This window comes from Talpa occidentalis, unplaced genomic scaffold (genome assembly GCF_014898055.3).
Source record: "Talpa occidentalis isolate TD23 unplaced genomic scaffold, MPIMG_talOcc4v2.1 talOcc4.3, whole genome shotgun sequence".
NCBI lineage: Eukaryota > Metazoa > Chordata > Mammalia > Eulipotyphla > Talpidae > Talpa > Talpa occidentalis.
Window position 1 is genome coordinate 79824411 of NW_023603184.1, and position 15182 is coordinate 79839592.

The following is a 15182-nucleotide window of genomic DNA, read 5'->3' on the forward strand; positions in this document are numbered from 1 at the left end:
CAACGGGCGGCAGGAGAGGTCTGCGCGCCATGTGGGACCCTCACCGGGCGGCTGGAGATCGAACCAGCGCTGCAGAAGCTGTGAGCAGCTTCACAACCCAGCACTCAACTGCTGCACCACCAGGGGAGGCCCAAAGATGGATTAACCTTTATTGTGGACTCTGTCACGTGCCAGGAACTATGTTACGCATATGGCAGGCATTACTTTAGTCACCACATCATACCTATGAGGTGATAAGGCAAATGCAATTATGACCATTACAGATCCTAAGCTCAGGGCCATTTCACTTTGCAGCAGCCACAACAGTGGGAAGTGGCTGGTGTTCAGGACTGAAATGCACATATAAGCAACAACAGGCGACACAGCTTTCCCATCCCCAGATGTATACCACATAGAATGAAATTTTCAAATGAGTATTATTACCTGCTACTAAGAATGAGCAGGGAAGGGGCAGACGACCTAACAGGCATTAAAAAAAAAAAATAGGTAGATACCACATGTCTAATATCTAGGGTTTAAGAATTATCAACTTTATAAATCCTCAAATATTGAAAAATTACATCATGAATTTTCCGACCTAATTTTTTGCTGAAACATGGTTTTTCTTCTTCCCTAACTAATAATTGGTATATGTTACTATATCATACTGCTTTAATGATGTAGGGTTATTTTCTACTTTGTTTTACTTAAATACATTTTTTATCTATATCCAAATAGTATTTCTAAAGTGGAGGAGACAGACGCATTCAAGAGTTGTTGGGTTTTTTTTTTTTAATCACATTGGTTATTTTGCCTTTCGAATTACTAAACACTTTCAACATCTCAACAAAATAATACTCTTTTAAGACTGCAGGCATTAGGATGATTGTCATTCATGCAAATAATCACTTACTTACACTATATGAGTTTGGGTTGGATAAAGCAAATTACCATTTGAAAAATAATTCAAATAACACTCTGGGCTAAGACCCTGCTTATGAATGTTATCTTGGCCACAATATTCTTAACCTTCTTCCATTTAGCTAGATTTATTTATGGTAATATAGTCCAAATTAACAAACTATTCAATTGCCACAGGTGTATTAAACACATGATGTTAGAGGAATATATCAGATGCAAATGAACTATAAAACATATTTTTATTTGGCATTCTATAGCAGCAATAATTAAGATGTGCTATAACCACCTATTCACTTAAGGGTGTACATTTTGCCTATGTATTCATATGAAATATTTAAAAATATGTCAAAAGATAAGGTTCATAATTTTAAAGTATTATCTGAAATATAAGTTTATTCTAGCTAATAATAAATCTAAACCATATTTTTCAAAAGTTGAAATTCTCACACGAGATTTTATATAAATACCTTTTAGTGTACATATACATACATACCTACAGAATCAATTGTGATCTCAGTTTTACTTTGCTTTATAGTTTCCAAATTGCAGATAAATCATTAAGTATTTTTGACAAATGACTTATAGCAGAATAGTAAGAAGAAAGCTTGAATAGTAGGCAGAAAACTGAATCAAAAATTGTAGAGTCCAAACTGGGACAATAAATCAGCAGTGAGGGCGCAAGGCAATCTTGTTTCTCTGGGCTTCTGTTTTCTGAACTTCATAAAGCAAGGACTGGACAAGGTGGCCTAAATTAAATTTTATGGCTCACTAAAACTTGATTTGGTAGTAGGAAGATTTTTATTTAGAGAAATATTGACTAGTAAAACACTCAAATAAATCAGTATTAGGGTGTGGGTGAGGACAACTATCCCCATAGCAAAGTCTGGGTGGCTACAGGCAGTCCAGAACATAGAGACCAATGCTGATCTTGAGCATAGCAGGTATGAATATTGTATCCTGTCTTCATTTCAAGGCTGGGAAAGAAACAGCTGTCCCTGAACTCTTTTTAAGGACTCAATCAGTTACAAAACAGCAGCATCCCCGGCTAGTGTGAGAACAACTGAAGTAAACTTTCTATTCACAAGGGAGAAATATTCCTGGTAGTAGTAAAAACAATTTTGCTAGGTTTAATCAAAAGTGAAAAGAAATTCTATAATTCCCTTTGAGCCACATCATCCACTGTTAATTCAGGGTGGGCCTAGCAACAAGAATAATAAAAAAATGTCCTTGGTAACTGAGAAAGAGAAATAGCAATTAAGTACATTTTCAGCCCAATGTAGACGAACTCTCTAAGATAATATAAATAATAAAATATGGAAGAAGGAAAAAAGAGAACAAAATAGCATGGGAAATGAAAGGAGTCCAAGCAGGGGGATTTAATATTGATTTACTTAGGATAATTACTATTATACATATAAACCAATTGGCATACACTGAATGCAAAGGTTGAGAAATATGCTTGACAATGACTTCTGTAACAAGGCAACAAATAAAGAAACAAAACAATAAGTGTTGAAAGCCGAAGCAGCTTCTTTGGCAGATAAATAAATAATAGAAAAGAAAGGAAAAACTCGATATGGGAACTGAGCATTCAGTGATATGCCGGACACAAGATTATTTAAAATCTTTTGTAAATCACAGCACAATTTAAAAGAGAACTCTATTCTCTAGTTAACCAATCTTATGCTGAAAAGTTAAAATTGGCAAAAAGGACACCAATTCTATACATTTGGGGCATAATTTATGACACAATAATGCAAACAGTCAAACATACTGACCTGCTTATATCGGGAAACCTGATGGGAAAGTAAATAACTTGGCATTTGGGTCTGATGATGCTTTCCAGATCCTTGGGTCTGTGATCAGGAATCAGCTTCATAAATTTTCCAATAGAAGTGAGAAATGATTCCATATTAAATACCGAGTTGAATGCTACCACATCAGCCACCAAGCTGTAAAGGGAAAAGAGGAATCCAAGTGATGAGCCGGCACCTGTTCAGGTATTTTTTTATAAACCTGAGAGACCTCTGTAGTAACCAGAGTTCATACTACATCTTGGGTTTGCGAAGAACTCTGCACTTTTCATCAGTATTTATCAAAATGTCTCTAGTAGATAAGTTAGTTTCATTAGTATTATATCATGAGAAGGTAGACTGTTGGCATCAGGGAGGAGAGGCAGGAAAGAAATTTAATGGGCCATGATGCTTCAAACCAAAGTATAGTCTTCACTATGCCAGGAACTTTCTATATTATCAACAGCACACCAGAACTTTTTTCCTTGTGACCCAACTACCCATATAGGGTTTGTATGTCAGTGATGTGCATTGTTTTTTCACCAGACTGATGAGAACTGAACATTTGCTGTACTTTTCACTACCTTCAAAGAAACAATTCAGATAAAACTATTTCACCCTTGAGCACAATCTTTCCTTCAAAATGGTTAAAATCTATTTCCTGGTTTGGCCTTGCCTCAAGAAGTTGTGCTAGCTTTTTTTAAGTTCTAGAAGTACACAAAAATAATTATATGGCATCTCTACAAATAATTTATTTCACTACTGTATTTTAAGTAATCAGCATTGTTTGAAATAGTCCTTAAGTCCTTACTGTTAGATCCCACTGATTAAAGGGGTATGTTATCAAGAATCACAACACTATGGACTCTCATACTTAAAATAAATATAATATTGACTATTGCTCTCAGTGAAAAGACTGTGTTCATCTCCTTAATATTTTTAAGTAGAAATAATGTAAAGTACATTGTTATAAGGACACGTGGAAACAAAATTTATGTGTCAAAAATATTTCAGAAGTTTTCAGAATTGTCTGTAATATTTTCTTTGAAACCGATGAACACAAGGGATAATAACAGGACACTGGATAAAACTTGAATCTACAGCCTGAATATGTAGTATTTTCCTTTCACAACTCAATAAAATGATTTAAGAAATCAGTTAGCTTTTTTTTTTTTTTTTTTTTTTTTAAAAAATAGGTCCCCTTGCTTTAAGCAATGATTCGGTGTCTCTGAGTCACTGGAATTCAATGCTTTCATAAGAAGGAATATAAGATCAAATAGACATAACAGTTTTATTTTGCCCTAAATTTTAGCTCAAGAAAACTGAAGATAGTTAAGTCCATAAGACTGCAAATGAATGAGCAGAGTTTATAGAATAGGAATACCATAGAAAATTCTCAGTTTTGTTTAATCCGTATTTACTGTGACAGCCAAAGTTCCTATTATGTATACACAGTGGAATGAAAAATCAGTAAAAGGAATGTTGACTGGCCACCCCTACGCCTCCCCTGCAAAATTGCTTTTCCATACAAGTATTTTTTTTAGTTGCAATCTAGTGCAAATTTGGGGGTAGGGGTGATTACGACGTGGATAATACAAAAGAATGTCACAGAAGTGCTGACACAACACCAAGCAACAAGGAAGCCAATATAATAATATACCAAAAGTTGAAGGATGTTTTACAGCTAGTCTGTTTTCACCATATGTCACATATTGTAATAGCGACCTGCAGGTCATAATATATAGTTACGACATGTGTTCATAAGTCAGGGGGTTAGTGAAACCTCTATTTAAGGTGAGTGCTTATGTCAGTCATCTCTAGAGCCCTTAACTGCCACACAGTCAAGAAAGAAATCTGACAGTGTCAACAAAAGCAAAAGTCAGCAAGAAAACTAAAGAAACATTTGAGGAAGCAAGAGTCATACTTTTCAAAGAGAATCTGAACAGGAGTGCTTTTTGACACTCTTATTTTTCCTCTGGACAACCGTGAACCATTTTTTTTTATTATTATTAAGAAAGCAGTGACGATCAAGTCCTCTTCTTTCTCTCAAAGTCTGCCTATGAGTTTTGCTTTTTAAGAAAAGCAATACAGAAAAATCATGTACGTAATTTTAGTCTCATTCCTTATGAGCAAAACAACCTTTTATGCCTTTTATGAAAGAGATCTGATGTGGACAGTGAGCTAAAAATTCATTTAGCGACCTACCTTCATTGTCAGCATGTAACCCCACTACTTATTCTTAAAAACCCTGTCAATACTAAATTAAAGATCCAAGATAGTTTAGAAAAATAATCTTTTTCATGCTTTTCCTCTCTGATATGAGTGGGTGTAACTTCCATTAACTTTAAAGCCACCCATAAAGGGAAAAATAGACTTAATTTTTCCCCCAGTTATTTCTCAGGGGTAATAAACACATACTATCTGAGGAAAAGAATGATGACAATTCAAGAAATCAAAAGAATATTACAAATGTTTTCCATATTGATAAGTCATAAAATGATTTTTTTTGTTTTTAAAACATTTCCCTTCTCTCTTTCAATATAAAGTATTTTAATTTTATTATGAAATTTTAAAACGGTTGCTTTTTTATGAGACATTTGACGTGAAGCAGTTCCACTCTATTTTGATAGCACTGCTACTTCACAATGGAAGCAGCTTGTAAAAATGATTGCAGGAAAACATTTACAAAATGCTCAAAACACATAAGTATTAACATATAGGTGCCTTTCTGTGTCAACTAAACTATGGAATATACTTGCAAGAATTGGACTCTATTTAAACACACCATCAATCCCAGTTGCTAATAACTATTTTAAAAAGGTGAGTAAAATGTACCCAGTCTTTGCCAAACTGATTCAATTTGATTGCTGCAGTTATGTGAATAGGATTCCATAGCAGCAAAGCCATTTCAGAGTTGTTATTAACTTCTTTCATTAACTAAGCTTCAGGAGATACACTTTGTTGAAGTAACAAAAGAAAAAGACCATCACCTTTGAAATGTCATGGTATTTTAAGGCTGTGCAATTTCAGAAGACTCAATGAGGGGAAAAAAAAACAACACCTAAAGACTCGTTTTCCATAGTGTTTGTTTTTTTTTTTTTGTATAAACAATAAAAAAGGACAAAACCCCTTTGCTCCATTATGCTTTAATTTTTGTTTATTCCACTGTAAATTTTATTTTTATTACAACTGGAGACATTGAAAGTGGTTTGGTAAATAAGAGTTGAGCAAATGCCCTTTTTCTAAAAGTCTGCCTTAAATAATAGATAATGGAATCAAAGAGTGAAGACTGTCTTGTCAATTCTTTGATTCTATTTTGAATGTGGTGGAAGAAACAGTCAGGCAATTCATTAGATTGTTTCATATCTGTATTTTTTGTAAAATGATTAGTTGTGATCATACATATATTGCAGAAACAGTAGTAATCACCATGGAACGCATGTCTAAACATTAGCACCTACTCTAAGGTGCTTTTAAAAATAAGTTTACAGTAGGTCTCCAGATGTAAAAGCTAACCATCTATGAAGAAAAAGATGGCAAAGGACTAAAAACAATGATACAATCTATACCTACCATGAGAGAATTTGGTTGTATCCATATTGGAAATCCCTCTCCTGACATTTCTTGACAGGATATACCAACTGATTCTCGTGGAAGTATAGAATCTTTTTCAGTTTCCCAAGGTCAGGCCGAAGGGCAGCCAGTTCGGTCAGGTTAAGCACTGAGCTTGCAAAGAGGATCCTAGGAAACAAGAAAATTAGGTTTATTGTCCTGAGTATGCTTGAAGGGGTCATCATCTTTCGCCCTTCTCTTCTCTTCTCTCATCCTAACCCCCCCCCAAAAAAAATCCCCTATAGGGACACATCAATAGTTAAGCCTTAATACCATGTAGCTGCATTCTAAGTTTTGATCTCTTAAAAAGCAGCTGCTAAGAACTATAAAAGCCCAGAATCTCATTGGTCTTCTCAGCTCAGTTACTGAGAGATGCAAAATAAAAAAATAAAAGCTGGATGGATTTTATTGAAAAAGGCAAGAAAAGCTCTATCTGAAGGACAAATGGAACAAAGATAAGGCTGACTGGGGAATACTTTGTTTGCCAGTTTCATTACACTTTACTTCTTTATGCAACCAACTCCTGAAATTCAATATACGAGCAGGAATGGCACATGTTCATGTTATGACATAAACCCTTTTGATTTATGCGATAGACTTATCTAGTGTGGTCTTTTTCTCTTGGCATGTTTTTTCCCTGCCCCTCTCTCCCTGCTTTTTAACCATTCTGCAATATTTGTTGTTATTTTTATGGACTGCTACATTATTAGACTGCCAATGGCACCAGATGTATAATCTGCAAAACACCTTACAGAAAACAAATATTAAACCAACAACAAAGAAAGGCTGATTCCTTGTATTTTCCCAGGAAAAAGAAAAACTGAAAACTGCCCCACCTGTGTTGATAGAATGAAAACAGTATCTATTTACTAACTCATTTCACATGAGTGCAGAGCCTACTCAGGAAGAACAGAAAATATGAACAAGGGAGCATTCCAGGGTGAGTGTTGCTAGAACATACAAAGTTTTAGAGGAATAAACAGAAAGGAGTAGGAACTGAGTGGGCTGACCTGGACAATACAAACCTACTGCACATGGATGAGAAATGGGACAAATTACAGTCCCTGAACAACTGAGGACATTAGATGGCACAATTTTGATGAAGTGCCACCTTTAGAACATAATGTAGCATCATTTGACCTTACAATTTAAAATCCCTTTCTAAAAAAATGAGGTTCAAGAAGGTTAAGAGTTTTTACTAGAATCACTACTGGTAGGAAGTAGCAAAGCAGGGAAACTCCTGGTCTTCTAAGATCGACGTGTTTCTCATTACATTGCAGATATGAATTGGTTGTAGACCTTTTTTCTGTACTTAATAAATACAAAATATCATCTGTGTTATTACCATGATTACAACGACTATAAATTCTCCTTTGCTGACAAGCCAAATGGCTAACTTCAGGTGTTTATATGATCTGCTGCACTAGCCTTTCACATAAGAAGAATGATTACATAGTAAGTGCATATATCATAAACAGGAATTCAAGTGTCTCCTTCATGGGTTAAAAAAGGCACATAAGACAAAAAACAATGATCTCTCTTTAAATCCACATTGCAGTATTGTCATGGGTTATCATTTTAGAGTAAAAAAAAATCTTACCACGGACAAGCATTTATTCTAAAAATTATCTTATAATCCATGTAACAAACAGAAAAATTACGGTCAGAAAATGCCCCACTTTGTTTAAAATTATTCCCACTACCAAGTAAAAGCCTTGCAAAAACTTCAAAAAACCTGAAATACAAAGATATTTGCTAATCTACAAATCTGATCCTTCCTAAGCAGGACAATAAAATATTAATCTCAATCAATCAATCTTTTCCTTAACAGAAAATAGATGACTGTCAGTGTAGTTATGGGGTCACACTCACTTCTTCCCCTTTATCCCTCCTCCCCACATGCCTTGCAAGCAATGACTCATTCCTAATCATTAAGATGTCAGCTAATACAATGTTTTTCACACACAAAGCAGAAAACCTCATTAAATAAACCCCCATAAAATTTATTAGAGTAAAAATGGTACTTTTATAATGGAGAAATTTGGTAGGCGTCAACTTACCCAAGTGATCAAACTTAAGACCAAAATGGAGCAAAGAGAATTCATGTATCTTCCCAATATGACACACTGAGAAAGACAGAAATCACCAGTGCAGCATTCCTACCTAAAATGTCTTCTTTGAATTTGGTCATGAGGAAACAGTCAGACATATATTTTGCAAAATAATTGGGCTAAACTTTCAAACAATGTCAATGCCATAAAGGGCAGGGGTGGGGGATCTAGATAAAAAGAAAATAAATAAGCCCCAAAACAAAACACAATGTGTGAACCTTGACACTGGATGGAAAAAGAAAAAAGATTTATAAAGGACAATAGAAAAAGTCTGAACATATGATTGTAAATTTTTATCAATCTTAAATGTCTTAGGTACAGCCATTTTATTGCAGTTATGTAGGACAATATTCTTAGGAGATACATGTTGAATTAATTACTTGTGAAGTGTCATGATGGCAGTAACTAATTCTTGAACAGTTTAGTCAAAAGGCTACTAATTCAAAATATTCATATTTTCACACAGATTGAAATTCCAAAATGTGTAAAGTGTTAACCATTGATTAAATGAACTACAGTTTAATGATCACATCTTGCAAATTTTCATTAATTACATACTTAAAAAACTACAAATTTGGGAGCTTATGTTAAATGGCAGTCAGTAAAAGCGAAAAGTATGCTGCATTCCACACCATAAGCCCATCATATACATATTTCTAGTTATAATCAAATTGTTAATTTCCTCCATGAGAATTATCTTCCGGGTGGACCATCTGTAGCGAATGTTTAACCAGGGGAGCCCTTCATCCTACTCCTACTATACACCTCCTCTCTCTTTACCCTATCAGCTGACCCATAATCAAGGAATCCAATTTCAAGTTGAGTCTTCCAAATAAAACCTCCCAAATGAACCAACACAATATATTCAAAGGTGAAATGGCAATAGTGACCATTTGGGACTTCCTATACCAACACTTCCTTCTGTTTTTTCCATAATTACCAGGAAATTTATTTCATTTTTAAAACTCATCATGAAATATCCTTCATTATTTCTAAATTGTGGAAAATATCTCCATCATCAGCAAGACATTTTTCTTTGCTTTTTCACTTATAAAATAGCAGTTAAATTGGACAAAATGCAATTCTTCAAATATTTAGCTCACTGACACCCAAAAAGAAGTGACAAATAAACCCACAAAAGGAATGCAGGCTTGATTCAAAGGCAATTTTTACTCTGGCTTCTTCCATCAACTAAAAAGAAAAGTTTATAATAATATAATGAATGACATCACTCAAGCAGAAGCTTATCCAAACGCTCCCAATGTTCACCTTGCCTCAGGTATTATTTAAGAAATAAATCCTAACAAGGTGAGCTTTATCATTCCACACTGTGTCTCTGGCAGGAAAGAGCAAAAGGTGATAGCAAAAACCACTAGGAACAAGATTATTCCTGACAGCTGCTGCTTGAGCACAAGTTAAATTGAACAGTTTATCTCAGCATGAAGATGTTATAAGGTTTTATGTTTAATATTTTAAAATTAACATAAAACCCAGAGAAAGCAGTTGGGCAATCTTTCACAAACATGACATACTACAATCACTGTATAAGCTGGATTAGTACTTATTACCATGCTACTACAGAATTAAGCTGTTTTTAGACCACCAAAGAGCTTTAAATTGCAACTTTTGTCTCTGTAAGAGAAACCTATATTTAAAATGTCTGCTAAATTCAAATTAACGGCTACATCATTAGCTTACCATCTCACCAAAAGCATAAGTAAGCTGCTATTATAATCGTCTAACCAAAACTGCTCTGTGCTTGCAAGCACATTAACACCATCCTGTAGATTTGGGATTGGATCCATAAACATGTTTCAATTGTTTTCAATGCACCTTATAGCTACAATATAGTTATGTTAGCTTAAGGAGTCCAAAATAATTCAACATAACAAAGTTCAAGATTAGAGATTTTATTATTTTCTGGCCCATTTTAAATAAACCAGTTATCTTCACCCCATTTTATTAATAAACAAAAAAGAGACACTGCAATATACCTAAGCACTATAGGAAGCTGATGAATAATATCCAGAGGCATACATTTATCTTAAGTGGTATAGAGGGCTGTGACATGAAAAACCGAGGACAAGCATTCAATATCCCAATCTGCCACATACAAGCTAGTAATAATCTTGCAGAGACTAGGTTATTTCCTTCTGGCCCCATGAAATCTTTTCAGTAACCACCCCCCCATCCCTTGAAACCATTTATCTCATAATGGGGAAAACAGTACACAATTTAACACACACAACACTCTGAGTTGTGTTACTCCTGCTTAAAATAATTCCTTCCAGGGCCTCAGGAGCCCTTTGACAAAAGAGTAAATTTCATTCCTCCAGTTATGTCACTTTGCTGAAAACTTAAATTTGTCTAGATTCATATTGCCCAGGCCTGTTATCAAAATCTTTGTTCTTTGTTGCCTGTCTTGAGTTCCTGTTCATTGCTATCTACTCTTCAAGATTCAAGATCCTGTGCTTTCTGTGATAAAGTATTTCTGTACTGATGGAAATGTTCTACATACTGTACTGTTCACTGTAGCAAAGGCTAGCTACATATGATTAGCAAACACTTGAAATGTAGTCAGTACAGCCTAGAAACTACATTTTGAATTTAATTTTATTAACTTAAGTTTAAATTAAATAGGGATACAGAAATGGCTACTATATAGGAAAATTCTGGGTCTGATTTTTCTTAACCCAATACCCATAGCAGCTGAACACAATTCTGCAGTTAATTGATTTTTATTATTGAAAACCTTGACTTGCTTGTGATAAACTAACATCTCAGTTCCTCCTGATTAGCTGAATTTCACCTACCAAGTTTTCCAATTCTAGATGGTACTATTTTTTCCTCTCCTGATAATAATATATGCTCATTTCATGTTTAGGCACAAAAATATAAAACTTAAATGAATTATCATCCACAATTACCTTGAGAAGAATTAGCCATTATTTACATTTTGGCAAGTATATGTCGAACATTATTATCTGCAAGGGACTAGGCTAAGTGAGGGACATAAGAAGAAAAACAAAGTAGCTAAGACAAGAAGAAAATTGGCAGGTTGAGAAACTGAAAAGAGACCAAAGAGGCTAGAGCAATTTGTTCAATGATAGAGTGGCCAGGGAAGAGGCAAAGAAAGTTGACAGGGCTTTGTAAGGCATGGATAATGTTGTACATACAAGCATTGGGTACAGTCAGAAGCGCAGGAGGGTGAGAGAATTCACCAGAGCCAGAGCAGAGCAGGCAGAAGGACCAAAGTACTCTGCTGAGGGGAGCAGCAGGCAGCAGGAGAAGTCTGCGCGCCATGTGGGACCCTCCTCCAATGGCCGGTGAGCAGCTGGGGATCGAACCGGCGCTGCAGGGGCTGCGGGCAGCTTCGCAACCCAGCACTCAACTGCTACGCCACCGGGGAGGCCCAACTTTTTTTTTTAATCCTTAACATGTAGCTTAAAACTATGTTAAAAATCACTTCTAGGGCCTCCCCTGGTGGCGCAGCGGTTGAGCGCTGGGTTGCGAGGCTGCCCGCAGCCTCTGCAGCACCAGTTCGATCCCCGGCTACCGGCGAGGGTCCCACAAAAAAAAAAAAAAAAAAAAAAAAAATTACTTTTAAAACAAAGCTTTCAATAGACTGCAAGCTAGGATATGTCATAATTTCTCCAAATGGAGAAATTTTTTATATTCCTATATCTATTTTTAGATAGATACAGTATTTAGATAAATATAGATAAATATAGTATCTATTTAGATAAATATAGTATTTTTAGATAAATAGATGTAGGAAAGTTTTAAAATTTCTTTGTATTCTCTCTTGTATTCCTATCATATTTGTTTATGCATTTCATGAACATTTTAAATTACTACCTTTAATTTCAGAAAATTTTACTCTCCCTACTGTATGGAAAACAGATTGTTTGATTCATTTTGGAAGAAGAGAGAACAATAAGAAGAGAAAAGAAATGGCAGCGGCTTGGACTATGATGACAGGCCACGAGAAGTCGGCTGATGAGGTTTGCTGATGGACTGGAAATGAGAAGGGAAAGAAGCAAGCTGTTGTTTCCTTCACTTTATCACTTCCAAAGAGTGCCGATATTGTTTCAATTTACTAGGTGCTCAACAGCACATACATGCATAAATGAAATTGCTCCCAAACATTTCAAAAGCCTTGGGCTTAAATATAATTTTTTAATATATAAAGCCTATGAAGAAAGATGAGTGAGCTGTAATATTCTTTAATCACTGATAGACAAAATTCACTTTAAGACAAAGTGCTTTAGTTGTCAACTACTTCATCTTAATTAGAACATTTCTACTGCACCTTTAAATGCTATGGATTTTCAAAATCCTCCAAGAATACTAAATGAAATGTTACCATTTGCTAAAACAATTAAAAATAAAAAGGAACGTTTATCTAAAGGAAAAGGAAATGCATTCATTTAATTTCTTAGGTTCTGAGAATGGTAATTTACAAACTAAGTAAAACATCCAGTTTCCCAAAAGCTGTTTCATAGACTAGCATCAATTATTCAGCAGTTCTGCTTTTTTCTCACCATGTAATGTTTCTTTCCTTTGCTTCTCATGATGCTCAGGAGAGTGCTATGTAAAAAACACATGTGCAGAATATAAGGTCTGTAGGTAGACTTGCAACTGGGTATCATCTCTAGCAAGTTTCTAAACCTCTATCTGCTCTGCAGTCATCAGCATTCCAATGTTTTATGGATGCTTACGGAGACAAATTACAAAATACCTGTTGAGTTTTTTTAGTTAAAGGTACCATTTAAAGCTAAGTGTCTCTTAAATTACTCCAGCAACCTCTCAAGTCTTTAAATTCTTGGTGTCTGCCATTGTGACTAAATCCATGAAAGACACTCGGTAATTATGTCTGTAACAGGAAAAGGAGAGAAAGGGAGGATGGGTCTAGTAGTGGGGTAAACATAGTATAAATAAATTGAAATTTTTTACAGTGTACCAAACATTTTTTGATGTATTTTGGGACTAAGTAGGACCAATTAAGAGCATTCACATATACCCAAGGTAATGTGAACCGCTCAGAACATTTATAGAGCATTTATATCTGTTTTAGACATCCTATCAATAATCCAACAAATCAAAACATTGTCAAGTCTCTTTGACTTGACAAACAAGGAAATATAAGCTATTATCCCTGTTCCAAAAGAGCTGACAATATAATTGATGAAATAAGCCATAAGTACAGAAAACATTAAGTAACAACAACAACAAAAATAGGTAACAGCTTCATCCTTCACAGAAATGTCACAAAGCAGTTGGAGACTGATTGAGAATGAAGGGTGAAGCACTAAGCACTTAATGGTTTAGAAGAAAACTAAGAATGGAGGAAAACCAGAAAGGTGCAAGGTTACGGAGGATAGCGTGGACACCTGAGTCCTGACATCCTGCATATGGAAGGATCAGTACTAATTGAATAAGTCAGAGAGGAAGGATTGGTAGCTAAAATGTAGGGTTAGGAAAAAAGTAAGTAATCAGATAAAATGGGAAAGTGGTCTTCCATCAGACCTAGAAATAACCAAATGTAGCATAACAACATGGTGACTCATGTACATTAATTGTTATACTAACAATGCTTTATTTCTCCTCATCATTCCTAATTAGCTGAGTTGTGAAGGCTCACTGGCTAAGAAAAATGGTAGCAAAATGAGAGGATAAGGAATCAAATAAAGTACCACCATCACTACCACTCTCAAAATATGGGAGAATGCTGTATACATACCCAAATACAGATAAAATCGGTCTGTTGAAAGTATGGTTCTCTATCACATTTAATAATGTAATCCTGGGCCTCCCTGGTGGCACAGGTGGTTGAGCGCTGAACTGTGAAGCTGTCCGCAGCCTCTGCAGCGCAGGTTCGATCCCGACCGACTGGCAAGAATTCCACATGGCGAAGCAGACCTCTCCTCTCACCTGCTGCTCCTCTCAGCAGTGTATTTCCTCAGTCTGCCTGTTCTGTTCCCTGCTCTGTCTCTGGTGAATCCTCTCACCCTCCTGCACATCTGGCCTGTACCCCGGTTCTTGCATAAAAATAAACAAATCTTTAAAAAAAAATAATGTAATCCTTAAGTGACCATTACATTCTAATGCAATATTTTAAAGGAAAGCAATGAACCATGTATTGTGCAAAGCATTTTACATATATCATCTGATTTAATTATCACCCTAAGAGTTGTGTCTTCTTATCCCCATGTCTCCAACTAAGAAACTAAGGCACAGGAGGTTGGTTAGACACTAAGACAACAGCAGTGACTTGGAGACAGACATGAATTTCAAATCCATGTTGATCTGGACCCAAGCATCTATTTTTTCAGTTATTCTACACTGATTTTGAATCAACTAAAATTAGAATGTGGCTCTTAATGTTTCCTGTTAAGTATACTTCCTAACAGTCTGTTTGAGAAATAAAAAAATAGAAATCATGTAAAGAATTACACAAACCTGAAAAGTTTTATTTCATTCCTTCATTCATCACATATCTACTGAGGATCACATTGCCTTAGCTAGACAAATTGTGGAAAGATAATGGTCATTAAGAAGATCTTCAGAAAAGATGCAATTGAGACCATGCTCAAAGGTGTCAGACCACTGAATCACCGAGAAGGCTGTCAGAACAGTGGGATAGAGAGAAATGGCTGGTATTAAAAACAATAAAGAAAACAGAAACATTTGGATTGGTTATTGGGAGAGGTTAAGGTTAACTCAAACATTTGTCGTTGCATAACAAATAGGTAGTGGTTACCTT

General features: G+C 35.4%; 1 protein-coding gene across 10 annotated transcripts in view; it reads right to left on the reverse strand.

Annotated features, from left to right (window-relative positions):
• GTDC1 (glycosyltransferase like domain containing 1) overlaps positions 1–15182 on the reverse strand; it is a 352060-nt gene that overhangs the window by 182262 nt on the left and 154616 nt on the right. For all 10 annotated transcript variants that reach the window (XM_054699714.1, XM_054699706.1, XM_054699707.1 and 7 more), the window contains 2 exons: positions 6267–6434; positions 2679–2852 (listed from right to left, as the gene is read on the reverse strand). In XM_054699714.1, the coding sequence (XP_054555689.1) occupies positions 2679–2852; positions 6267–6434 (342 nt within the window). The remainder of the gene's footprint in view (positions 1–2678; positions 2853–6266; positions 6435–15182) is intronic.